Source organism: Ambystoma mexicanum, chromosome 8 (genome assembly GCF_040938575.1).
Source record: "Ambystoma mexicanum isolate Mex_15411 chromosome 8, UKY_AmexF1_1, whole genome shotgun sequence".
NCBI lineage: Eukaryota > Metazoa > Chordata > Amphibia > Caudata > Ambystomatidae > Ambystoma > Ambystoma mexicanum.
The window spans coordinates 394136346-394163285 of NC_090929.1; the positions used below are offsets into that span (position 1 = coordinate 394136346).

A 26940-nucleotide genomic window follows, 5' to 3' on the forward strand; every position below is an offset into this window, starting at 1 on the left:
GTCAGCATTAACATGTTTTCTTCCTGTGGCAGGAGATTTTTACTGGCGTTAAGGGCAAAGCCAACAAGAGATTGTTTGTACATGGGGATACTGGCATATACTGGTAGAGCCAGCATGAACATGTTTTCTTTTGGATTCATTACTCTGTGTATTATTACTGGCCATGCACAGAGTAGTCCGCTACATTTGGGTGCCAGGAGTCAGACACAGCCCCCTTGTTACTACGCTAGGCGAAAGATTTAAGGTTTAATTAAAACACCAACTTATATATCCTTCACCTAGCGCAGTGTGCCCATGCAGCAGCATGATTATCATGCGCATTGCATATGCAATGTGGGCCAGGCTGGCCCAGAGTGTGGTGCCGCACATGATTTGTAGCCGAGCATGGGGGATGAGGCAGCCCCAAGATTCTGCTTTACGCCACTTGCAATCTACCCCCAGAATCTTCTCCCCCAGTCAATGCGAGAGAGAAGACTAATGCTTGAGGGTCATTGTGACACCCAAACTCTCATGTAATAGGTTATTTCCTCGTTACAGGGCTACTGGTCTCAGAAGTAGCCTCTTTTGTATGGGATAAAGGTCCATTAAATGTTAATTACAAAGACTTTGCAATCTGTAGTATGGTGCATGGCTGTACAAGCCCACGGTTTTGTGTCTTTAAAAGGTTACGAGTATCCGAGGTGACTTGCTATATGCATTTTTTGTTCAATTGTGAACATGTGTTCATTATAATACTTGTTTTAGGCATTTATATCCAAGCACCCTTATTTTTGTCTTTTAGTTTGAATGCCTTTTTTTCTAGACTTTTTAATCTAGAGCTTCGTTCACCCGCCCCTGTCCTTTGTTCATTTCTTTCCTCCGTTTTTCTGCCCTGCTACTCTAGTTTTGTTTCATTACACTAATTGTTTTCACTCCTTTTTCCTTTCCACCATGCTTTTCCTTTTATTTATAACACTGATGTTTTTCACCCACCTTTCAGCATTTCCCCCACTTATTCTATAACTGGAGTTTGCATATATGTGATTATACCAGTCTTCGAATAAGTTGGGGGTGGGGTGGGTTGGGGGAACAGAGCCGGTGTTAAGTGGGGAAAAACGGACTAATCCAACAATGTGTTTTCACCCGTCCAACCACAAATATCAACTTTCTTTAGGATGACAGATAGCAAGTCACTAAAAAGTTCGGCTGTACGCAGTTTCCAGAATGTGTACACATTAGACTGAGGAATGCCACTAAGACACACCCACTTTAATAAGGGCCTTCAAGTTACACTAGGGTTTCTTTAAAGATGATGCTCTTGCCTGCATGATGCTTAAATGCCCAATGGTAAAATGCTACCCATCTTTGCAGTTTGAACATAGATCACATTCATTTCAAATGCAGGATATGCTTTGCATTCCTACTTTAATGTAAGAGTCGCAGGTTCTGTATTGCTTAGCATCCATACCTTAATGTAAGAGTCGCAGGTTCTGTATTGCTTAGCATCCATACCTTAATGTAAGAGTCACAGGTTCTGTATTGCTTAGCATCCATACCTTAATGTAAGAGTCACAGGTTCTGTATTGCTTAGCATCCATACCTTAATGTAAGAGTCGCAGGTTCTGTATTGCTTAGCATCCATACCTTAATGTAAGAGTCGCAGGTTCTGTATTGCTTAGCATCCATACCTTAATGTAAGAGTCGCAGGTTCTGTATTCCTTCCCCATCAGGCCTTTGGCTTCCATAACTAATCATTAAAAAACACTTTGTTAACAACATGTTAAATTAAACGAAATACTGACCACAAAGTAAACAAACCTACAAGCTAACACAAGTAAGATTCCACGAACACACGCCCCTTTAGCAACATAACTGTGATACAAAGCATAACACCTTTTAGTTATCTTAACATTTCTTGTGATGAAAGCACCATATTGTGAGCAGGCCAACTGCACATACTGAGGAAGCCAGAGGCCGAAATGAAAAGCGACAGTGGAATTTGCTCTCCCTCACCCACCTCCACTGTCATTCTTTGCCTCATATGCAGACTATAAAACACTTCAACTACAACCAAAGCAATGATTCGAAAAGCACCTGTGGGCCTTCCCCAGTAATTAGTTGCATAGCCTTCACTGCGCCGCGGATTGACTCGTTGGCATGAACGCGCGCAACAGAGTCGTTGCTAGGGGCGGGGCTAAGGGGGCTATAGCCTCTGGTCTTTTGGTTGTAGCCCCAGATAGAATCTCAGGAGCTACAACCAAAAGGCTAGCTAGCCCCCAGTCCTGACAGTTCCAAAATTAGCATAGCCCCGGATCTTTTTCAGACCTAGCAACACCCCTGGTGCACAATAAATCTGATTGGCCAATGCAATGTTTTCGGTTGTTGCCAAAAGCTGCAATATTAGCATCCCACTAACAGGAGATAAGAGTTGAGATTATTATTGGGGCGTGCATAGTGTTACTTGGGTATTTAGAGGAGAAGGTGGAGCATTGTTCTAGATGGGCAGTGAAGGGGTTAACCCTGCACTCCGGGTACTAACGCCAATTATGGTCTAGATAAGTTATGGAAAATAAACAGTACAAAGCAAGGATCTGATTGGCCAATTCAGCGCTTCGCGTTTTAAACATATGCTTTAGCCAAAATTATGTAAAACTGAGAAGCCCCATTGTTTGAAACACAAATAAGGACCCGATGTATAAAGTAAGTTCGCTGCTTGCATGTACAAACTGTGCACTCGCCTATGGTAAAGGGGCACACTGCAGGAGACCCAATTCACCAAACAAAATACCACATGTGGAAATGTTGTGGATATGAGGATTTTCCCTCAAGCAAAATGAACCTGGCAAGGCGACGATGTGCCTTGAGGTGGCACTTTACTCTTGGCCTCATGTGGTATTTCATAGCCCAGAGGCATGCGCAAAGCCGACCAGGCTCTGCGTCTGAAAACCACCATGAAAACGCTAATTGTTTCTGCTATATATGTGCATTGCGAGTTACAACCCTTAAAGACCCATTGGCTGCAATGCCCGCCCTGCACCGTGGCCACATCCGAGCCGCGCTCTCCATCTGCACCGCTGCAGGGTGCAAATCAGTGCTTTAAATGGAAGAAAAAAAGTCCAAGTACTCACCAAGCTACGAAGCTGGCCGTTTCGGCGCGACACCGTGGGCGCAGGTCCCTTTTAGGCACACCCCGTTTGCAGGCAATGCCCAGTGAGATTGAATAACATGCCAAGGAGCACACACTTTGGCAACGCAGTGTATCCGAGATCCGTTCACACAAACTTCCAGTTTGCTGTCATGCATTGTGTTCGGAAAGTTTGAATATCCATATTAAATGAGACCCTTTTTTGCATAGCAAGCTAGCAGAGATCATAGCTGTAAACTGGGCTTTAGAAGGGTATTCCGATCATTGCTCGCTTTCATTGCATAATAAGCAATTTGGTAGGTAACTGGAGACTTGTGCGAGTTTTCAGTCGAAAACCTTCCATCACAACTCCAATTACTTAAACATGATCACATTACAGTAGGCACTGCTAATATCACACATTTTAGAAAAAGTAATTTCCCAGGCTTTCCAAATCAATCCCTGCTCCATCAAATGACACCCATGGTAACAGGTGAAGCCCACTTGGCGAAGCAGTGTTCTGCACCTAGAGTGCTGAGAGCACAGTGGATGCGCGTGTGTTTCTCCCTTTGTTGTGCAGGGTGGGCCCTGAAGGGGACATTATGCTCACTGTGGGTGGTGGAGAGGGGGGAGGCTCTGCTTTCCCCAGCAAAGGCTGCAGAAGCTTAGTCAAGTGTAATGAAAAGCTTTCATTTTCAACTCGCTAAATAGTTGAGTACCGGTACTCTCTTTCAGGCGTTCAGAACTGCAGGTACTCGTGCTAAACAATAAGAAGTACAAGTAGTGAGGGTCGGGTAGGACCGGTCCATTTAAAGCACGGGTGCAAATACATATAAACACGGAGTTCCAGTCTCCAATGCACTTGAGTTCGTAACCGGCTTTCACCCTGCACACAGGTCCCCTTTGTAAACAAACCGACATATTAAGGCACCCGGCTGGGCACAGGATGCGCGAAGCGGTTTGCTCATTCCACCCACGCTTTTATTTATGTTGGACCCTAACTTATAAAACGTACAAAATTATTTCTTTTATTTGACGTTGTATTGGAATTTAGGGTGCCAAGCCCCTAACGTGCAGCGTCCACAGACGCTCATTGTTGATACATAGCCAGGCGTATCAAAGCAACTGTTCTGTCAGAGGTCACGTGAGATGCGTGATGTGGACTCGGGAAGTGTGGAATGGATGAGCAGGGAGGAGGTGATGCTGAATCGGTTGAGGATAGGGCATGTGGGGCTGAATGACTGTCTGCATTGAGTGGGGAAGCGTGAGTCGAGGGACTGTGCAGTGTGTGGGGTGCCTGAGACTGTGAGACATTTTTTGTTTAGATGTGAGAGACATGTTGTGGAGAGAGAGTTGATGAGGTTTCGGTTGTCTGCGCTGGATGAGTGGGAAGGCTTTGCTGGGAGGTGACGGGGTAAGAGGCAGGAGGAGGAGCAGTGTGTTGTTGGATTTTGTGAGACAGACAGGGCGGTGGGAGGAGTTGTGAGTTTATGTGGGCTATGTGTTGATTGGTGGGTTGGTGCACATCATCCTATTGGATGGGGAAGCGCCTGCGTGGGTCCGCCCACGCATTCGGTAATTTAGAAGAAGAAGAAGAAGATGATGCATGATGAGGTAATGCTGCGCCCACCTCCGCATGTCCTGGCAGTACCATCTCCTGAAGGAATGGGGAACTGCACATGAAGCCGCCTGGTAGACGGCTTGTAGTGGTACCGCTAACCCACATCGCAGCTTCTATTGCTACCTCTCTAATAGAATGTGCACAGACTTTTGTTCCCAGAGATTAATGGGCTCTTATCGTAGAATAAATCCACGGTGAAATGCACTGCTTGGAAATGGGCCCTCCTTTACAAATGGGACCAAAGGCGAGAGTGGATGGATCTTCTTAAAATCTTTGATTTTCCTGATGTAATGTTTTAAGACTGGTCCGACATCCAGAGAATGGCAGGCTCCACCCACATGAGAAGCAATGCTGAAAAATGTTGGTGTGAGAATGGATGCATTCATATGGAAATCTGTAGGTGCTATTTGCGGAACCTAGGGTTGGTGCGGAGGATGGCCCGATCTTAAAAAAAACCTGACACATTGATCGCTGATGGCCAAAGCTTGAATTTCCCCGCCGGACTCGCTGAAGTAACAGTTACCTGGAAGCAGACTCTTCAGGAAACCGGTTTCTGCCCTGTGCATCGGCTGGTATAGAGGTTCCCCAAGCTCTGTAAGGACTTTGAGACTCTACATACCAGGGCATTTTCCAAATTGGGGGAAATGTTCGAAGAAGCCCCTTTTAAACTGCTTAACCATTCCCTGTGAGTAAATCAGAGGGTGGTTAAGCTTTGGAGCAGAGTGTGAGATCACTGCGAGGTGTATGTGTACATATATTTGTGTCAGACCACCCGCCTACCTAGACAGGATGCCTTGTGAAGGCAGCGAGAACGGCTGAAGGCTGTTCTCCCCCACACCAAACACGCAAGTGCTTCCATTTCAGCTGGTAGGTCTTTGTTGTAGAGTCCGCACCTGCCGAATGGAGGCTTCAATAGCATTCCTGCAGGATCTTCTGACATCCAAATGTTGTGAATTCAGGAGCCGTGCCTTCAGGTTGAGCGACACTGGATCGTGATAGCACACCTGCCGCACTCTAGAAAGGAACATTGACAGTAGGGAGGATACAGATCGGTTTGCACCCAGGCAGATCTAGCCGGTTTAAGTACAACAGTTGTCTGGCCCAGGCTGGGATGGAGGATCAGCAGGCAAGGTTTCAGGGTCATGTTGCCCAACAACGTCATGATAAGGGGTATTCTTGAAAAAGGAAAGGTGACCATCCCATACCAGTGGATCAAAAACGCTTCCCCCTATGAGGATATCTACTAGTGAAGCATTTATTCTTTTGCTTCGTGGCAAATGGATCCACATGTGGTGTTCCCTACTGCCAAACGAAGTGGAATAGCTGCAGGTTGCTGAGCCCTCACTCGTGGCATGCTTCTGGCATCCCGTGGAGAGACTTGGCTGTGAAGTTCTGCATGCCCAGGCGATGACACACCAGGAGGCTCCTCCTATTGTGAATGGTCCAGTGCCATAGCTTTTACGCTTCATGAGACAGGTGGCACCTGGTTTTCCCACTGCTTGTAGATGTAATACATGGTGGTAGGGTCATCTGTCATGATTCTGACTACTTTCTCCCTCAGGAGGGGGAGGAATGAATATAAAGTTCATCTGACATCCTGTAGCTCTATCACATTGATGTGTAGGCACTTCTCATCCTCTAACCAGTGCCCTTTCAATGTCAGACCCCCATCTTGACTACCCACTATGCAGGGACGAATCTGCGACCACTGTATCTTCGTATTGTGGATAGCATATAGGATCACCCTTCATCAAGTTCTGATGTCGATTCCACCAGGTTAAATGACTGTGAAAGCTGCTGTCCAGGGATACCTTGTCGGCACAGCCCCTTTGAGTTTGTAACCATCTGCTGAAAAGGTATTCCTGCAGCGGGGGTGCATCATTAGCCTGTAGTGTCGAGTGAGCTGAATGCATGGCAAAGGACTCCCGGGACCGACATGTAGAGTCTGACTGACACTACTGACCTTATTTGGAAAATACAAACTGCCCAAAGAAGGGATTATATATAGCTTGTGAGTGCAACACACAAATACATATGAACTGTTTTTTATCATTACGTCCATAGTAGCAACACAGTGATTGAGTGCCGGGTCGCCCCATTGGTCTCATCCTCGCTGAAGTACTCAACATTCTTTCATTACTTTGCAATGGAAGTAACTTGAAGATACAGTACGTTTATAGTTCTGTGCAGCTAGAACACAAACGTTGGGACGCTCATCTGTCCTCTGGCTCAGCTGTTAACATCCCATCATCTCAACTTGAACAGGTTAACTATGGGGGATGAGGGAGAAATGTCTGGCAGATCTCAAATGGGCATTTTCCCAATGAATTAATTTGACTAGACTTGACTGGTGCTCCTTCCAGTCACGATTCAATGAGACAATTATGGGTTGAAAGGCTAGATATTTATATAACAAGGTCTCTCATCTTGTTTAGTCGTGGATCGTAGAGGCAAGGTCTGTCACTCCTGGATGCCACCTTGCCACTGGTCAGAAGGAACTGATAGAAAGGCAACACACATTGAAAATACCAGGCATTGGGGCCAAACTGCACCCCCCCACATATATGATACATTACTCACCGTAATCGTATTTCTGATGCTTGTATCTGCTTAGATTCACATGCTGTGCATAGGCCGACATCTAGTGGAAGCTGCGGAGTATTACAGTTTGTTTTTCGAAACTCGAAAATGGGCTTCGACACAGGGCGTGCCAGTAATACTATCCCTAGTGTGACGTCCACTGTACCCATGATCCCTCACGCGTGTAGGGCCCTCAGATTGTATTTTTTCTGACAAGAGGTAGCATGAGGAGTAGCGCGAGTACAGATTTCCAAGCAGATAGAAGAAAGATAAGACTACAAGCATCCATGCGCCTTCTCTCAGAGGGGAGGAAGGGTGGGTCGCATGTGAATCTAAGCAGATACACGCATCAGAAATACGATTACGGTGAGTAATGTATTTCTTCTGAGGCTTGTGGAATCTGCTTAGATCAAATGCTGTGCATAGATTAGAAGAAGGAGGTGGGATGTGAGAAGGGTCCTGAGCAAACAGATGTCTTAGAACCGCTTGTCCCACTTGGGTATCTGTCTTGGAACGAGTGTCAATGCAGTAGTGCTGAGTAAAAGTGTGAATAGAGCTCCAAGTAGCTGCTTTGCAAATGGTGTCAAGGGGTACATTTGCAATGAAAGCCAGAGTGGCCCCAATGCCTCTTGTAGAGTAGGCTCTTGGTGCAAAAGGCAAAGTTCTTTCAGAAAGGGAGTAACACAGTTGGATACAATTTACAATCCACTTAGAGTTGGCACCTTTAGAGACGCGATCTCCCTCTTTGCCTGTAGCTACGGAGACAAAAAGTTGGTCTGTTTTTCTTAGTGGTCTGGTCTTGTCTACATAGTAGAGGACCGCTCTTCGCACATCTAGAGTGTGTAGTTTCACCTCAGCAGAGCTCTTGGGTTCTTGGAAGAAAGCCGGGAGCTCAATGGACTGGTTAACGTGGAATTTAGAAATAAACTTAGGTGAGAACCTAGGGTGTGTACGTAGAACCAGTTTATCCTTATGAACAGTAAAGAAAGGATCCTGTACTGACAGAGCCTGAATTTCACTGACCCTTCTTATGGATGTAATGGCTACTAAGAAGGCAGTTTTATAGGTCAGGTGTTTGAGATTGGCTGTATGCATTGGTTAAAATGGTGGGCCCATGAGCTTAGGAAGCACCACATTAAGGTCCCAACCCGGTGGTGGGTTAGAAATTGGAGGGTGGAGTCTCTTTACCCCTTCCATGAAGGCCTTCACCACTGGTACTTTCCACCACGAAACCTTGCTGTGGGAAGTGGTGTAGGCAGATATCGCTGCCAGATGTACCTTCAGTGAGTTGAATACAAGGCCTGCGTCCAGCAGGTGGAGCATGTAGGTGACAATATTGGAAGGGGTACAATCAACTGGGTTGAATTGTTTATTCTGGTACCAGACAACGAATCATCTCCATTTATCAAAGTAACAGTACCTTGTGTTAGGTTTCCTAGATTCCTTTAGGATATCCATACATCTTGTGGTAAAATGAGATGTCCAAACTCTATGATCTCAGGAGCCATGCTGCCAGGTTCATTGAGTTGGGTTGGGGGTGTACTGTTTGTCCTTGGTGCTGGGACAGTAGGTTGTGCCAGCACGGGAGTCTGATGGGTTCGCACACGGCTAGTCTGCGTAGGTGTGGGAACCACGGTTGCCTCACCCACATGGGAGCAACTAGGATGAGCGTCGTCGATTCCCTGTGCATCTTGTTGACCACCTTCCTCATAAGAGGGGTTGGTGGAAAAGCGTAGGCAAACATCCCTGACCAGTCCATCCATAGGGCGTTCCCCTTGAAGCGTGGCTGTGGGAACCTGGATGCGAATCGTGGACATTGTTTTCACTTGTGGCGAATAGGTCTGTAGTGGGGAAACCCCACCATGACAAGATGTCTTCTACGACTTCTCTGTGTAGAGACCACTCGTGTTCTTGTAGGAGAGGATCTCTGCTCAAGGCGTCTGCTAGAGAATTGAGATCCCCTGGAACATGTTGCGATGACAGGTAAATGTTCCGTCTGAGTGCCCATACCCAAATTTTCTGGGCAAGCTTGGACAGATTTGGGGAACGAGTCCCTCCCTGCTTGTTTAGGTAGAACATTGCAGTTGTGCTGTCCGTTAGGATCTGCACTGACAGGTTTAACAGGTGGGGCTCGAATGATCGAAGCGCTCTGAATACTGCCAGAAGCTCTAGCAGATTGATATGATCCTTGGCCACTTAGTGAGACCAGAGACCCTGAGCTGTGTAGTGAAGGAGGTGTGCTCGCCACCCTGATACGGATGAGTCTGTAGTGACTACAGCCTGAACCTATGGATCGTAAAAGGCTTTTCCTTTTGACAGGTTCTCTCTTGTCTACCATTGAAGACTTTGTACCAGTGTTGGCGAAACGACCACTAGATCGTCCCACTGACCACTTTCCTGAGACCACTGTTTCGCCAACCATTCTTGCATGGGACGCATGCGCAGGCGCGTGTGGGGGACCAGATAAATGCATGACACCATCAAGCCTAGCAAACGCATCGCTTTGCGCACCGTTATCTGGCGACCGGACTGATATTGAGGAATCTGCGGTACTATGTTCCGAATTCTTTCCTCTGATGGAAAGACCAACCCCTCTTGAATGTTTAGTAAACTCCTAGGAACTGTTTTGAGGTGCTTGGCACCAGACTTGATTTTTTCTCATTTATGGAGAAACCCAATTCGAAGAGGAGGTCGATAGTTCTTTGAATGTTTGAACTGCAAATTGCTGGGGTCTCCCCCATGATGAGCCAGTCGTCAAGGTAAGGGTACACTGAGATTGCCTCCCTGCGTATCTGTGACGCCACCACCGTCAGAACCTTGGTGAATACCCTTGGAGCCGAGGCTAAGCCAAAGGGCAGCACCTTGAACTGGTAGTGCGGACTGTCCACCTTGAAGCGCAAGAATCTTCTGTGCGCTGGGAACATGGAAATATGAAAATAGGCATCTTTCATGTCCAGTGTTGCCATGCAATCCCCCTTTTTTAGGAGGGGGATTACCTCTTGGAGAGTAGTCATGCGACAACATTTTTCGGCTTGACATACTTGTTTGCAGGGCGCAAGTCTAAGACTGGGCGCATTGTTAGATCTTTTTTTGGCACAAGGAAGTAAGTTGCATAAATACCCGTGTTTACCTGTTTGCCCGGGACAAGTTTGATCGCGTCCTTTTCTAGAAGATTGACGATCTCCTCGAGGAGGATCTTCTGGTGGTCTAAGGAATGTACCTTTTGTCGTGGAGGGTGGTTTTGGGGACGCTCGAGCAGTTCTATGCAGTATCCTGCGGACACTGTGGACAGCACCCATCTGTCTGATGTGATCCCTTCCCAAGCTTGTGTGAAGTTGGTAATGCGTCCCCCTACTGGAGATGCGTGGGAAGGGACCCTGATCTCGGCGTCACTGCTTTGCAGGAGGCGTGCTGCCTCTGCTGGGGCTGCCTCTACCCTTACCACGACCCCTTTTGTTACCCCTGTTGTAACACTGGGTAGACTGCTGGTTGTTACCCCATGGTGTACCCTGCCCCTGAGAATAGTTGGAGCCTCTTTGGGAATTTTGGCCGCATGGGCAACGAAAATTGCCATTCCCTCTTTGATTAGGAGGTTTGTTGGTCAACTGTCCCAGGGATTTTAGAGTCTCATACTCATCTTTGGCATTTTTTAATGCGTCCTCTACCGCCTTGCCAAACAGTAGATCGGGCTCCACCGGCTTGTCTATTAGGGATGCTTGTGTCCCGGGTTTAAACCCCGACTGCCTTAACCAAGCATGCCTCTTAATAACAGTGCTCTCTGCTATTAGCCTGCCGGCGTTATCCGCGGCATCAAAGGTTGCCTTAAGGATGCAACCGGACACAGCCCTCCCCTTCGACGCAACCTGTGCCAACTGGCTCTTTAAAGGTGCTGGTGCGGAGTCGATGACTGCAGCCACTTGTTCCCACTGGTGGCAGTTGTAACTAGCCAGCAGAGTGGTGGAGTTGGCAAACCTTGCCTGGTAGGCGGAAGTGGAGGCTACCTTCCTTCCCAACCCATAGATCCTTTTGCTCTCATTGTCGGGGGGAGCCTCAGACGATGATAGGGGCATTCCTGCCCTCTTTCGGGTATTAGTGACTACCAGGGAGTCCGGTTTCAGTTGCCCCTTTATACACAGCGGGTCTGACTTGGCTGCCCTGAACAACTTCTCGATTCTGGGGTTTACTGCCCTAGTGAGGTTGGGATTGAGGAGGGAAGGATCAATCCTCCTTTGTATAGATTTGAGAATAGGGATGGCCTGGGCAATGGGTCTCTTTTCTCCCTCTAGTTCCTCGGCGAAGTCCCTTTCCTCCTGAGCTCCCCGAGTATCTATGCGGAAGTGTTCTGCCGCTCTAGATAAAACCTCATTTAGGAGAGGTTGGTTGTCGACTGGAGAGTCGGTAACCGGAGGTGCCTTGTCTACTGGGGAGTCTACTCTGTAGACTTCTGGGTTATCTTGGTCCTCCTCTTGGTCCTCGTCATCCCCATAGTAGTTCACCCCAGTTTGGTCATCCAAAGTTGCCAATTCTGGATCCTCTTCCAGTAGTGGATCCTCATTATACTGAGTGTATGGCTGTACGTAGAAAGGGTCAGAAGACCGACTGCGTTGGTGCCTCAACTCGAGGTTTCTTACCAGGGGGTTGCGGGTCCCTAGACCCTGAGGGAGTAGCCCCGTCCGGGGTATAAGAGAGGAAGTGCTCTGGATTCTTGGCATGGAAGTCTGCTAGGGATGACATTCTAGACATAACTCTGTCTATATCCTCACTGGACCATTGTTTTGAGCTGGGAATTACCCTCTCTTGGGGGAGTTTCCCTGCAATATCCTGACTGGACCTATGGGCTTGTGCAGGGGTCTTAGCATGTTTAACAGAGGACTTGGAACTGTGTACAGGTATCTGTGGTGTAGAAGAAGGCTGAGAAGGCTTCTTCTGCCTTTTTCCCACCTCTCCGTGAGTGGAACAGTGCTTCCCTGGGGTTTTCACCTTTTCTGATCTTTTTGACGTCTGACGTCGAGATTCAGGGGTAGTGTCCCTTTCCGTAGATTGAGTACGTCGGGGCATGGGCGCAGGCGTCGAGCGGTCTGCTGACGCCGACTCCTGGAGTGCGGCCTGGGGATGGAAGCCGGCTTCGTCTTCGGACGATCGAACCTCCATTACTTTAGTAAGTGAGGCACTCTTGGCAACAGTGGATGATTGCCTGGTGTCATGAGGCGTTCTTGATCGAGAATGCCCAGAGGACACCGATTCGGTGACCGTTTTCTGTGTGCCTCTTTCCGAGAACTCGACGTGCGTGTCTAGTCTCGGTTGGACTTTGAGTGTTTAGTGGAAGTGGTGTTGGTAACACTCGTGTCGCCGGGCGTTTTCCCCATAGCTGCCCTGCGGACAAACTTCCGGGGTCGGGGACTTGCGCTTGGCTGTCTTTCGATGCCACGCTGCCCTCGCCGTCCGATAGTACGGCGTGGCTGCCATCACTGAAGGCGCCCTCCGCTTCCATGGCCTCTCGTTGCCTGGCATGGTGGGCCCAACGTTTGATTGAACGGTCCTTTAGAGTCTTAGCCTTGAACCGGCTACACGCTCTGCAATTCGCCTCGGGGTGGTCCCTCTGCAAGCAGAGGTTACAGGTGGTGTGTCTGTCAACCCAAGGGTACTTGCGGTTGCACTTGGGGCAAAATTGGAAAGGGGTACCCTCCATACGCACCCTGTGGCAGCAGGCTAGTGTGTAGGAATATATATATATATATATATATATATTTGAGAATATATGTGAGTGAAGAGTATGTGCCACCCCCCACTCTCCCTACTTGTACAGAGGCCTTCCAAAGCCCAAAGTCCGTTGTGTAGCTCGACGGTAGTTTTCTTCTCCGGTCTGGCGGCGAGCTTCGGATTCCGATGTCTCGACGTGGGTAATGAAGAACACGGGGAAATATATATTATTAGCAAAATTATGGCTAAAGGCAGGGAACTCCATGGAATGCTTCCGACAAGTATGGCGGAAAAAAACAATACGAGGGTCGAGGGATCATGGGTACAGTGGACATCACACTAGGGATAGTATTACTGGCACGCCCTGTGTCGACGGCTAATTTTTGAAAAACAAACTGTAATACTTCGCAGCTTCCACTAGATGTCGGCCTATGCACAGCATGTGATCTAAACAGATCACACAAGCCTCAGAGAGAGATCTCTCTCCCCTCTCTCCCCTCTCTCCTCTCCCCTCTCCCCCCCCTCCCTCCTTGGTCAAAGAATGCTCAGGAGCAATGTCCAAAGAATCCAAGGAAGGCAGACGAGCAGGAACACAGGGATTTTAGGAGTAGGAACTGGAAAGACACATGGAAAAACGTCAGATACAGGGCAAGAGCATCCTCAGAACATTGTGACGCATTTCACCAGCCGTCAAATCCAGAAGCCATCCATTTGTCTTGCAAGTGGCACGTAACGCATGCTATAGAGGTACATCCGCCCTCTTGGTGTGGGCCATGGCGCATAGAGAAGCGTAGCAAAGCGTTCCAGCTGTCCCGCTGGAGGAACAGGCGGTTGTAGCAACTGAAGCGTCTGACAATTTATCATACAGCCACCAGAGAAGATAAGGTGGAGGCCAAACAGTGCATGCTTCCCTACATGGCAGGCCAAACATTGCACAACATATTCAAGACCTTGACACCAGTCAATGATTCATCCCAGACCTTCAAAGATATGTTAGAAGACTACTTCAGCGCAATGGTCAACACCGATTATGAGTGATTAAAACGGTGGGGTGCCAATCAAAGAGAAAGCAAATCTCTACACGCGTTCCATAAACATTCAGGGCAACTTGCATTTGCCGCCACCCTTCTAAATGAAGATGAAGAGCATGTTCAGATAATGCAATGCTGCAAACAAATACTAAGAGAGCAGGTATATCACTGATGCGAATCCCGTAACGAAGTCAACCCATGAATTAGCCTAGGAAAAGGCATGTTACATGGACACAACTCTTAATTCAAACAAGGCAGAAGAGAGCATCATTTCAAGGACTAAACAAGAATGCTGAATCGTCAAATGAAGCCGAAAGCCTTAACATGATCAGTCTTTTGTGACTTGTGGGGTCACGTTGCCACACACAGGACCTTTGCCTGCCAACAGGACAATCCTGCAGAAGATGTGGTAACCCCAGTTATTTTGCCAGTGTTTGCAGAATGCAGCTTACCCAACAGCATTCCTGACACAAGACAAATTCCACCCAAGGAAAGGCTAAATTAATGCAAGTGGACAATGCCCTATAGAAACAGGGTGAAGAATCACAAGATGGAGAAGAGCTCTGCTTTTCCACTATACTAGGAGTATGGGGAAATGCTCCCTACAACTCTGGTGCACCATGAGCACCATGGCAAAGACACGCCCATTTTGATTGAAGCTGGTGTCTTAGATAATGGTACACACCCTCAAGCTACTAGGCAAAACACAACCATTGTCAACCACCAAAGCTTGAATACTTACATTTGAGATCTCCAAGCCTATTCCATCGGAAGGTGCATTTATGCCCAAAGTCTGTCCTGGACAAACAAAAATACATTTCCGATTGTATGCAACTAACATCAGCGTTCATTTGTTGCGGGGGTGGGACGCTGCTGAAGCTCTCAAAGTGATTAAATTCACCTTTAGCGAATATACGTGGAGGATGGGGCTAGCTTATTTCGCCAGTATAATTCGTTTTTCGAAAGGGGTAGAACGCACAAAGGCCACCCTTGAGGCTACATATTAACAAAACCATACAGCCAATAGCACTCAAATACCGATGAGTGTCACTTCATTTGAGGCAGAAAGGGAAAGAAGACCTTGACAAACTGCTTTGTGAAGATATCATTGCGGATATAACAGGCCCTACTCCCTGGGTATCGACCATCATAGTTGCCACAAAAAACAAAATAACTGGGATTGGTGTGCATCTATCGATATGTCTCCCCCAAATAAGGTGGTTTAAATGGAGCAGGTCCTCACCCCCACTTTTTATGATATTGTCACCAAACTGCAGAGGGTGGCATTTTTTTCAAAATCAAACCTCAATACAGTCTACGATTGGCTAGTGCTCCATTCGTCATCCTACATAAATATCTTCAGCACGCACGGGAGCCTATACAAATACAAGAGAGCTTTGTAGTCTCGTCAGCGCTGAAGTGTTTCAGCATACCATAAAGGAGTGTGTGGTGACAGGACTCCCTGGTGTGCTGCACGTAAGCAGTGGCATCCTGATCTACACCAGTGTTACACCTGCAAAGTTGGTCCAATGTGCTCGCAAGTTTGCAGGAACAAGGACTAGCATTACACAGAGACATGAGAGTTTTCTTTTCCTGGGTATGGTTACAAACTGTGGGAGCTTCATGAATAATTTGGCGTGTTTGTGCAAACCGTTATGGAACCTAACCAGGAAGCACAGTGTGGGCATGGAATGCTTTGAAGAGGCCGCATTGCAGGACTTCAAGACTGCTTTGACCGCTGATACTCCCATTGCATTTTTCAATGGTGACCATCATTCAGAAATCATTGATGTCACCAGCCCGTTCATGTTGAGCGCGGTTCTGACTCAGAAAATGATATCATGATGTTGTTGCTTCCTATTGCACATACCATTAGCGCCCTCTCTGTCACTGTGAACCTAAATAGAATGCAAAGCACTAGCTGTCTTGTGGGAATGTTGGAAGGCGAGGATATTATCACTGATCCTAAGCCCTTGGTTTCAGTTATGTCCTCAGCATTGCACCTCCTCAGCAAAGGTAGAGAAATGGCTCCTGCAGATACAGGAAAATGACGCGACTCCTATACAGACCAGGAATTAACAACCAAATTGACCATTTGTCTTGATACCAACACTACAAAAGGAGAAAAGGACACAGAGGAACTCGCAGTGAAAGAGCACATTTACATGGTCACCAGGGCAGCCATCCTTGTCTTGTTGTCTAACCATGCATTGGTGGATGCCTCTGACTCGGATGAGGGTTTCCAGGTGGTATTTGACACTCAATACGAGCAGCTCAATAGATAATCTCCAGCTTCATGTGCGTTACATATTAGAAGCCAAGGTAACGTTGCAGAGTTTATGGTAAGTTAGGAATGACCCATTTTTCCCTGAGGGTCTACTTTTAAGGACCTTGCCCTTTGTCATACCTTTGCCCGCATTCCAGGGTGCTGGAGCTAGCACACAAAGGGGATCAGCCAAGATGAAAGATTGTCTGAGGAAAGACGTATGGTTCCCCGGCCTGGAGGGACATGTGGACCAGTCGGTACAAGAAAGCATACAGTGGCAAGCATTTGCCTCAGCAATGCGCCGCCCTCCCACCGCCTGCTCCCTTAATAGCGCCGGCCAAAAGTGACACCAGGGATCAGCTTTAGTATGCATTTCAGTACTGCAAAAATTGATATGCATTTCTGCATCATGACTGATCAATGTTTGCATTACCCAGAAGTCTATTTTGTACAAGCAACATCTGTAAGAAATGAGATACTTGTGCTACAGAACATATTCGCTACATGGGATTTAAGCCACAGCTTGGCCGTCCCGGGGCCATACAGATGTCGGCCTGTCTGGGGGCCAGACCGGATAGACCCAGTAGTATTCTGGGCTCAGGCAGCATGCCAGGTGCTGCCTGGGCCAATAAAGGGCAGCTCAGCCTGGGTCGCATGTGGGGGCCAGACCAGGCTGCACAGCCGTGCCCCCTGATGGTCCGCCTCGTGGGCAGCGAGGCGGGTCCTTCATTGCAGCCCGGGAGGGAGCAGTGAACAAAGTCCCGGTTTGGGTGAAGAGGAGGGGGAAGTCCTGGGTTCCTCAGTTGAGCAACCGGGATAGAGAAAAGCCCCACGCTGCCCAGCAGAGCAGCCCAGGTGAAGGCAGCGGAGTTCCACCGTGAACTCGGTAGCGTCCGTCAAAGACAAAATGGTGCCACGGGTGGAATGGTGGTGTCGCACAGGCCCCCCATCCAAGGCACCCCACCAAGGATAAAAACAAATGCTTGCGCATGCCAGTGATATCAGGTGGGCCCCGCTCAGTCAACAGGCCCACACAGAAGACTAAGAAGGGCAATGGCTGTGAGGGTGGACAATACTCATGCAGGGGGCTGCCCAGGACATGATAAAAGAGCGCAGGCATGCACGTGAGAGCGGGTGGAACCATCTGGCGGACAGGCCCAGTCTGCATCCAGCTTTTGCCAGCCCACCATCCAGCATTGCCTGCAAACGCCCATCATCCAGCCTTGGCACCAGGAGCAGCCCAGCACCAGTTCACCCAGAGCCAGCACCAGCAGAGACAGACGTCAAGGTACTGTGATGGGGTGACGGGCTGCAGTCACCCAATTGTGACAGTGTTTATATGTAGTGTATATGTTGTAAGTCAATGTATAGATGTATGTATAGTTATATGTGTATATTTATTTAATGTTATGCAGGGTAATTGTTAAGTAGGGTAAAGTGTAGAGTTGGGGTAAGTCTTAGGGATATGTTAAGTAGAGTACAAAGTTAAGTAGGGGTAGGACATTATGTATAGATGGCCATTATTTAAAACAGGGGGCAGAGCGGAGGTACTCTGGCGTGAGGTAGTGGGATAGTGTGGTGGCCTGCCCTAGGCTGCTTACCAAGATGAGATCACCCACAGAGGCTATCCTCTGGCCTCACGCTCCATGTGGCTAGACCCTGATCTTAGGTAGGGGGTCTGTTGCGCCAAACTCACCCTAAGGGTCCCCGAGACCCTTCCAAGGAAGGGTGAGCTGACGTAGCAGGTCCTCAGTCAGATGGAGCTCATGCCAGGGGAATCCTAGGAAAAAGATTAAAGGTATAACTGGTTTCATTAAATAAAGAGGGGCCCCGGTTGGGATCCCTATAAAATTCCCTCTGGTGTCTGTGTCCATTAGTGATCAAAGAACTCGGGGTTAACGTCCTGTTAACAGCGATTTTATTTGAACAGGTGCAGCATCCCTCCATACCAAGTGGGCTGGGGTGTGGAGTAACTATGGGAACTGTCCCTGCTATGGGGAAGGGAAGAGTACACCCTATCAGGGCTGGGAAACGGGAGCTACAATCGCATCACCCCAATATATCCCAGGGCCAATGCAATGGGAATACTGAACTACTCCTGCACACACTGAATACAGTGTTGCTCATAGCACATGGGCAAGGCGTCAGTGTCTGGGGCTCCCTACTAATTTCTAAAAGAATACTGGGCAACCCTGCCAATGTGCCCACAGGGGTATTTATAAGTGATGCCCGTATGGTGCGATGCGATGAAAGGCACAGTACTGAGCCACCTATCAAGAGAGTTGCCCAGCATTGAGAATTAAGTGGTCCGAGAAAGGCAGCTGATCAATAACGCAAAGGAAAGTGAACAAAGAGACTCTGCTGACATCAACAAGGTTGATGGCTTTAGTTAAGACCAGAGGCCTACCAACAAATTAAGTTTTAAGATTACTGTTGGAGCTCTAAACATGGCTAGTCATGAGGTAAAAGGGCCTATGGTAATATCTAATAAAGACCGCCAGACCGTTATGTGAAAAGGCAGATTTTTCAAGGAACCTGCTTTACGTTGCCCTCCTTTGAGTTTGATCCCCAGCTGAATAGAAGAAGCACAGGCTGGCAGCGAAGAGGAACAATCCAAAGGGAATCTCCAGAAGGGACCTTGGAGCTGCCCTTGGGAGAAGGGTGGTTTGCAGGGGAGGATATTGCCATCTGAGCAGAGATACAGCATGGGCGAGGTGCCAATCCATGGGACAACTGTTGTTGCATCATCACGCCTAGGGAATAAATACGGCAGCCGCGCACAAGGTAGACACTTCTCGTCATGCCTGCATACAAATCATCTGTGTGTTCGTTTTATCGCTGTGTGCTCCACTGAACTTGTCACCAACAAAGGGCCGGTACCTGGGGCTTACCACCGCAATGCCCCAACTTGCTGCATTGTAAGGCAACAAGCAGCCTATTAAGTTTTACTTTTTCACTAACGACCCATTCATTACACTCTGATCTATGGCAGCATATGCCCACTAAAAATGTTCAATTTAATTAAATCACATGGTTTAAGAGGTAAGTACATGGTACACAAAAAGACAAAATAGTGGGGCAACTGCTTCATGTATCAGAGGTATTCAAGGTAAAGATACAGATTTTGGATATTCGCTCTCAAGGAGGACCCAAAATGCACACTCACCACAGGCCACTTGCGAGTAATAATTGGCACTTGGCAAGTAAGAAGTGGTGTGCTGTGTGCATGTGAAGAATTTATGGTGCGAGTGACTTCGGATGCTTGACTAGTAGTTTGCAACTTGACATTTTTACCCCTGCCTCAAGGAACACACTATTTTCACCATTCAAAAAGATCCTTCAAATCTATAGCAGAAAGGGCATTCTGTAACTGTCAAATACAGTTTTGGACTGTTATGGCAATAGCAGTATCAATACCCACTACCAGAAAAGAAACATTTCTTTAATAAAAGAATATAGCTTATTGCATACTGTAATCATTAACTCCTGAAAGATTTACCCTTCAAAATGTATCTCATCCATGATGTTATTTTTGCATGCATTATGCTTTCTTCACCTGTACCCCATTTTGTGAAGTACCTTGATGACACAAGGTTGCATTAGAAGAGGAGAAGTGCAGTCTGCAGATCTCTTACCATACAAATGTTACAAAGTTTATTTACTTGTCAATCCTGCCTCCATTCGGGTATATCCATTTGGTGATACTGCGCACCGTCTCACCTACCTGACTCGTTTGTATAAATGCATTGCAGTACTGCATACTGCCTTTGAACCCAATTAATCTAGTTTAACATGTCTGCTATGAAAAGTTATTTGTGTTTACACTTCAACAGTTTACAGGGTTTATGCGTGCAAGTGAAAGTCGTTCACATGCACTTTCTGATATTCAACGACACCGTACTGTTTAGGCACAATACTTTACAATTAAAAAAGTTGACGCGACATACACCAGCAGTGTAAAAGATGCTTAATATTTACCTGTATCCCGATGTCATTTAGTTGAAGGTGCCAAGAGCAGGGCCGGCTGACAATAAGTCAATTCTAGGGCTGAGCATTAGCCTAAGGGTGGAAGATCAGGTGCCGTATTGGCCCCAGTGCTATCAAATGCTCCCCTCGCTTTGTAAGGAAGCGAGGGGAGCCTAAAAGACACAATGTCAGGGGCAGTCACCTGGTTAGCCAATTTACCCACCTGGTGTGACCTCAGGAGGGACACTGGTGCAGTAGTAAAACAGAGTTTTCTGCAGAAAGATCCCATACACCTGAGGGGTGGCTTAACCCAGTCCTGGGGGGGGCCTCCAAAGGGCATGAACTAAGTTGATGGTGAACATCTGTGTCCACAGAGATGTTGCCAATAGGAGAGGATCCAATTCTTGGAAATTGCAGTGATCGAGTACAGCGGCGTCCTCCGAAAACCCAAAAACAAAGGCAAATTCTACAGCGCAAAAGCAAAGTGGAGCTAAAGGATGCTTTGAGCAGAGTAACGAAGGGAAACTAGCTGAAAGAAAAAGAAACAGGAACAGAGGTGGTGGCAACAAGGACCGAAAAGGGGACACAGCTCTGCAGTTGTAAAGCAAAGAGTGACGCAATGAGGTTCCTTCAATTACGCAAAGGCCAAAAATGGGATCGCAGTGCTGGTACATGTGCTCTCTGGGAAATTTCTTTCACATCCTGATGGAGGTGCTGTATGTGTGGCAGTACACTGGGTGATTTCCTGAATCAGATGCGAGGAACAGCAGCCACTGTGAAGGCATCATGAAGCAAGACACAGACAACAGATTCAAAGTTCAAAATAAAATACTTTATTAAGTCAAATGTCAGAATGGTAGAAGGTATAACTTGCTAAGGTGGGATTTCCCTACTTGAACGAAAGTAAGCAAAGTCCGAGTCAAAGAATTCAACTTAAAGGTCTGTTTGTGTCCAAACCCTATACCTGCCCTCACAACTAAAGCTAAACAATGTGTAGGCATGTCAATAATCAAAGAAATATTGAACATACAGTTCTGAGCCTCTTCCAGCTCTTGGCTTCCTTTTCAGCTCCCTTGCCCAAGTTCAAGAAAGTTCTACAAAAGTCTCAAAATTACCTTTCTCACATTCAAGGTAATACAGTTCCACACAATCCTCGGGGTTCCCTTCCCAGAGTTCCAAGCAACACAGTTCCAAAGAAAAGGGTCTTGAGGCTTTGTTTTTAAGACAATACTCGCAGCTCCTCAAGTCTCAGGGTTCCCTTCCCCAAGAATTTAACTTAACCACTGGTACTTGTTTTAGTCTTTTCAAAAATGTGAACACAACCCAAGGTCAACCTGACCCTCCTTCTGGTTTGCATCACCAGTTCACTTGCAGAGCTTCTCCTTGCTTTATTTCACAATGTGTTTGGTTCTCACAATTTAGGGCACACTGATCTAGGTGCAGTTGTCAGACCACATGGTCCACCTACAACAGGTCAAGCAACCAGGATCCATAGGCTCTTCAGCCCACACTGGTTATTCTATACTTGTCCCTGTGTACAGAGTGTAAGAGGATTCAATTCAACACTACAGCTAAATCAATGCCTAGTCTGGGATACTGAATGGAAACCCTTATTGATATATCTTTGTGTCCAGTTCATGAGTTCTGGATGACTACCCCTATATAACACTCCTCTCTTGGAATCCCCCTGACCCCACTGAGCCAAGAAGTAGTTCTGTTTTGCAAGTTTAAAAGGTTTATTTGAGAATTTAAACAATATATATATATCACACTTTATAATAAATTAATAATTGAATATCACACTTAATCTGAGCAGTAATCAATAATGGATAGTCTGGCACTAGCACACTTCTTTATAATCAATGATGAGTGGGTATGGGATGGATAAGATAGCAACAATACTTTTATGGTTTCAAATAGATGCAATGTGGAATGAAAATGCAGTACAGAAAATAACTTGATAGGATTTCAGCAAAAGACAATGTAATCACTTTCTTAAACAATTCACCCCCCCCCTTTATGCAATGTAAGGAGATGAAGAGGAGAGCACTCAGTTCTTAGGAATGCAATCAAATAGAATTCAGTTCAATTCCCCCCCAGCAGCTTATACAAAGGAGTTTTGAAACACAGACCCAAGTGCTTTTAATGTGGTGGCAATGAAGTGAGAAATATGCTGAAAATGCTTTTAATTCCCTTTAGGAGATTCAGGGTGAGTAGTAGCTACTTGGGATGAGTTGAGGCTCACTTTAGCAATGATTCAGAGATGGTGATTAAGAGGCAGACGAATTTTTAGCAAGGAAAGAAATGACTGCTGATGGTTACACGTGGCTGGATTTTTAACCAAATCGCGGCAAAATTTGCGAGTGCGTGAATCGTGATTACGGCAAAGGAACAAGGAGTAGCAAGTCGGTTCTAAGCTTGTTGAAAAGCTGAGATTCTAAGCTTTCAGAGGAAAGTTAAACCAAGTTCCTAGCCCAAACGGTTCCAGAGATATGGACGATTAAATAAAGGTAGTTTTTCGGATTTAAAGTAAACTCAAAATGACAGGTGACAGCTAGGAGGCAGTTCTGGTTAGATTAAAATAGTTTGGATTAGATTATTTTAACTAAGAGATTGGTTCTGCACAGTTCTGCTAGGTACTCACAATATATTTTTGAAATAGGCCTCGCCACGGATCTGGTCAGGTTTTGGACTGGACTCCGGTTCTGGTCTCGGCACTTCACAGTGGTCTGGGTCAGCTCTCTGGTTCTGCTCACAGCGGTCTGGGTCACTCTGGATCTCTGGCCTCTGGTTCTGGATACTGCTCTGCTTTCTCTGGGTACAGCACTGCTTCTGGATCTTTCTGGCGCAGGGTTTCAGGCCAGAATCAACAGCTGAGCCCGGCTGTGAATAGTCTGCAAATGATTTTTGGGCCTGCTGACAAATACTTTTGCTTGCAGTGGGCCTTCTTGGTTCAAAGTTCTGTAGTCTCTGTTTAGCTTGGAAGTCTAACTGTAGGATCTCTGGATGTGAAGTCGTCGGTCAGCATGCTCCGCAGCAAATGGAATTGAATGTCTCTACCTGTCCCAGCAGTCTCTTTTTATGTGTTTTGAAAGCGGGTGTGTGCCCGGGCCTAGCTAAGCCTGCCCCTTTCTACTTGTCATTGGCCCAATTCTCCCCTCTCCCATGATTGGGGAAGGAAATGTGAGTCAGAGTGATGTTGTAGGTTTTATGGGTCAGAGGATCCTCCCCTGGTCAATTTGCCCACAAATCTATATTTGATTCAAATACATATTGCACAGATATACAGTTGTTTAAAATTACATGCACCCATCACATATCACATGAGGTATACTCTGTTCAAACTCTGCTCTTCCTGGGGGCTTGCATTCAGAAATGGCAACATTTTGCGCTTTTTAACTGGTTTTGCAATATCGGACATTAGCCCAAATTTACACACATGTGCGCAAGGACTATGGACATTAATTGATGAAGTGTCAGATTTTTAACATGCAGACATTTGGAGTGAGACCCTATTTTCCGCTAGCAACCCCCCAGATCATACCACCAGGTCCTAAAACCTCTTAAAATGTGGGCAGAAAAATCACAAGAATTATGGTATCATTTAGATAATTTTGACAAGTCTGCACCATGAGTTATACATCTTTCTTAAAATCATATTCTGGCCAACAGGGGTGTGTCTTCCCAGGTCACATGGTGTAGAAACCAGTCTATCCACTTTCTTTAAGCTCAGCCTGTCCTCAGAGGGGCTGCCCCTCCCCGTTTCTGCCAACAGGAAGCCACTTTACGACCTCCCCTATAAACCATCTGCCTGAGTCAAGGAAGGGCTTTGTTCAAAAGGAAGCCATTTACGACCACCCTAATAAACCATCTGCCTGGGCCCAGGACAGGCCTTTGTTCAACTCCCTGTAGCTGCTCCACCCCTAATCTAATCAGAGAGGTGACAACTCCTTTTGGCAAGGGGAAGAGTGGCTGAGCAGGTTTTAACTCATGTGGGGGTAGATGTCAGGCAGAATTCAGTTTCATTAAGCCAGGTTTCAGATAAAATGTCACTTTTTGTCCCCCAGTTTAAATCACTTACGATTTTTACATACACATTAAATAATTACTTCCTTCAAGTCTTTTCAGAATATAGTTTTACATTGTATCCACCTCTTAGCAAGTCTTTCCTTGGTCTGGTTTTGTTTCATTTATTCAGTTTTACACAAAAGTCTGGTGGTTTTAAAACGCCGGCTTTCTGATAGTGGTGAGTACTGGTAATGCAACCATTTTTGGGATTTAAGAAAATGAATTCCCCACAGTTCTAGGTTGCTTTTGGCAATCAGCATTGCCATTCCCAATGGTTTCAGGCTACGGTGTGGGTAGCCCAATGGTGGTTTTAGGCAGTGCCCTTCTGTGCCCATAACATCGGCAAAAATGGGTGGCAGCCTATTCTTCATGCATTTCCCTGTGCATTTTCTGGGAAGCTCTGGCCATCATGATGTTTTCAATACCAGTAATGCACAGTTCTTTTTGGTAGGGCTCGGATGCATGGGTAAAAACATCCCACAAGCCCCCCTCTTGCGATGGCCATTCTGTTTCACTGATGGAACTCGCAAGATCTGGGATGTTCTCCTCATCTTCTTCCAATAGATGGCACAGTTCAGCATCTTTTTCTCCATCCGGTCAGATCGATCGTTTCTCCTCGCCGGTCCTGATGGGAAGATTGGGCGGTACCCCGGGCCCCTCGGGTCTCTGCTCCCGGTCTCCGGATCGTCCTCCTTGGCCAGTCTCCAGGTTTTCTTTCTCCTAGGACGACAAAGGAAGAGCGGCAATACCTATTCATGGACATTTCTCCCCCACCATTGATATAGTGGGGTGGCATATATATTTTAGAACTCAACAGATATGAACATGCACATTTTTTTAAATTAAGAGACAGGAACACAAACTTGAGAAACACAGAATTTGATAGGCTATATGTAGGATCTTTTAGGGTTGGAATTGAATTACTCTGGAGCGCTACCCTCTAGGATTGCAGAGGACTCCTCCAGTTGCTGCAAAGTGTGCCTGGGATGGCAACACTTCAACTGGTTTATGTGGACCCACTTGTCTTCCCCCTCTGCCAAACCGCCTTTGGGGATGCAGATCTTGTAGGCCACAGGGGAGATCTTGTCTATAATCTCAAAGGGTCACTTCCATGTAGGCAAGAATTTTCGCTGTTTTGCCTGGTTTCTTTGGAAGTTGTATAAGTAGACCTGATCCCCCACCTGATATTCCTTCCTGGAAGTTTTCAGGTCATAGTGGGTCTTCATACTCTCGGCTGATCTTTCTAGATTCCGCTGAGCATAGGGAAAAGCATGTTGAAGGTGTTTCCTTAAATTCTCCACATACTCATGAGTTGTGGAGGCATTTATCAACGTTTGCTCTTGGGTTCTGTAGAGCAAATGCTGGGGAAGCACCATCTTGCGTTCAGTCATCAACTCAAATGGTGACATTTTGGTTGCAGATGAAGGGGTAGATCTGATGGCCATTAGGACCAGAGGTAATCGGATATCCCAACTTGGCCCAGAATCTGCCACAAACTTCTTTAATATGCTCACAATGGTTCGGTTGTATCTCTCTACTGCCCCAGAAGAAGCTGGCCTGTAAGCAATGTGTAGCTTCCTTTTAACCCCCAGTATCTCCCACATCTTTGTCATTACTTCACTGGTGAAGTGGCTACCTCTGTCTGACTCAATCCTTTGAGGTAGACCAAAACGGGAAAAGATGTGGTTAATCATCAGGGCAGCTGCTGTTTCTGCCTTGCAGTTTGGGGCTGGGAGACATTCCACCCACTTGGTAAACAAGCATGTCACTGTCAACATGTACTTATTTCCCCTAGCAGAGCGAATCACGGGGCCTACAAAGTCAATTTGCAAATCTGACCATGGGAGTGTCATTCCCCTCTTTTGGAGAGGTGCCCGGTGTGTGAGGGATGTTGGCTGAAATTGTGCACACACAAGACAACCCTTCAAATATTGGTTGAGGTCCTGGCCCATGTGTGGCCAGTATGCAACCTCTCTTAAGATTTCCAATGTTATGTGAAACCCCCTATGACCGGCGGTGGCCGCATCATGGGCGTGACTTAACATCAGGCTTCGGAATGAGGTAGGAACCACCCACTGATCGTGGCCAGCTTTGGATTTCCTTACCAGTAAACCGTCTTGGATTCGGAACATTTTTGGACATTTCATCAACACTCTTAGGTCCTCTTTCCCAATGTAATCGGTATCCGTCAGGGGAAAGTTCTCAGGGTCCTCAAGGTGTTGGTAAAACTTACCAATAATTGGATCCCCCTTCTGAGCTGTAATTAAATCAGCATCAGGGGTCTCCTTACTCCATTGTGCAGTTGGAAGATCATTGTGAGCATTTGTCTGGGACCTAGTGATAGCTGTGACCTGGATTTCCCCCAACAGGGACTCTATTTCGATTAGATCCCCTTGGATGGCCCTGGTTTTGGCCAGCTGATCAGCTAAGTCATTTCCAGTTTTGTCTGGTCCCTCTACTTTGGAATGACCCTTGATCTTCTTCCAGTAGATGGTCATCCCATTCGATGTGACCAGATCATCAATGTTTTGGATTAAATTCCCATGTTTCAAGGGTTTGTTATTAGCACATAACATGCCTCTGGTTTTCCAATTAACAAGGTGCT

The 26940-nt window shown here is 46.8% G+C and overlaps 1 protein-coding gene across 4 annotated transcripts in view; it reads right to left on the reverse strand.

Moving 5' to 3' along the window:
- The window catches only part of RGS3 (regulator of G protein signaling 3), a 1502625-nt gene that overhangs the window by 1101500 nt on the left and 374185 nt on the right, over nucleotides 1–26940 (reverse strand). For 3 of the 4 annotated variants that reach the window (XM_069609876.1, XM_069609875.1, XM_069609874.1), the window contains one exon: nucleotides 1668–1726. In XM_069609876.1, coding sequence (XP_069465977.1) covers nucleotides 1668–1726 — 59 coding nt within the window. Of the gene's footprint in view, nucleotides 1–1447; nucleotides 1471–1667; nucleotides 1727–26940 lie in introns of those variants that run through there. The other variant, XM_069609877.1, reaches the window with a different exon arrangement.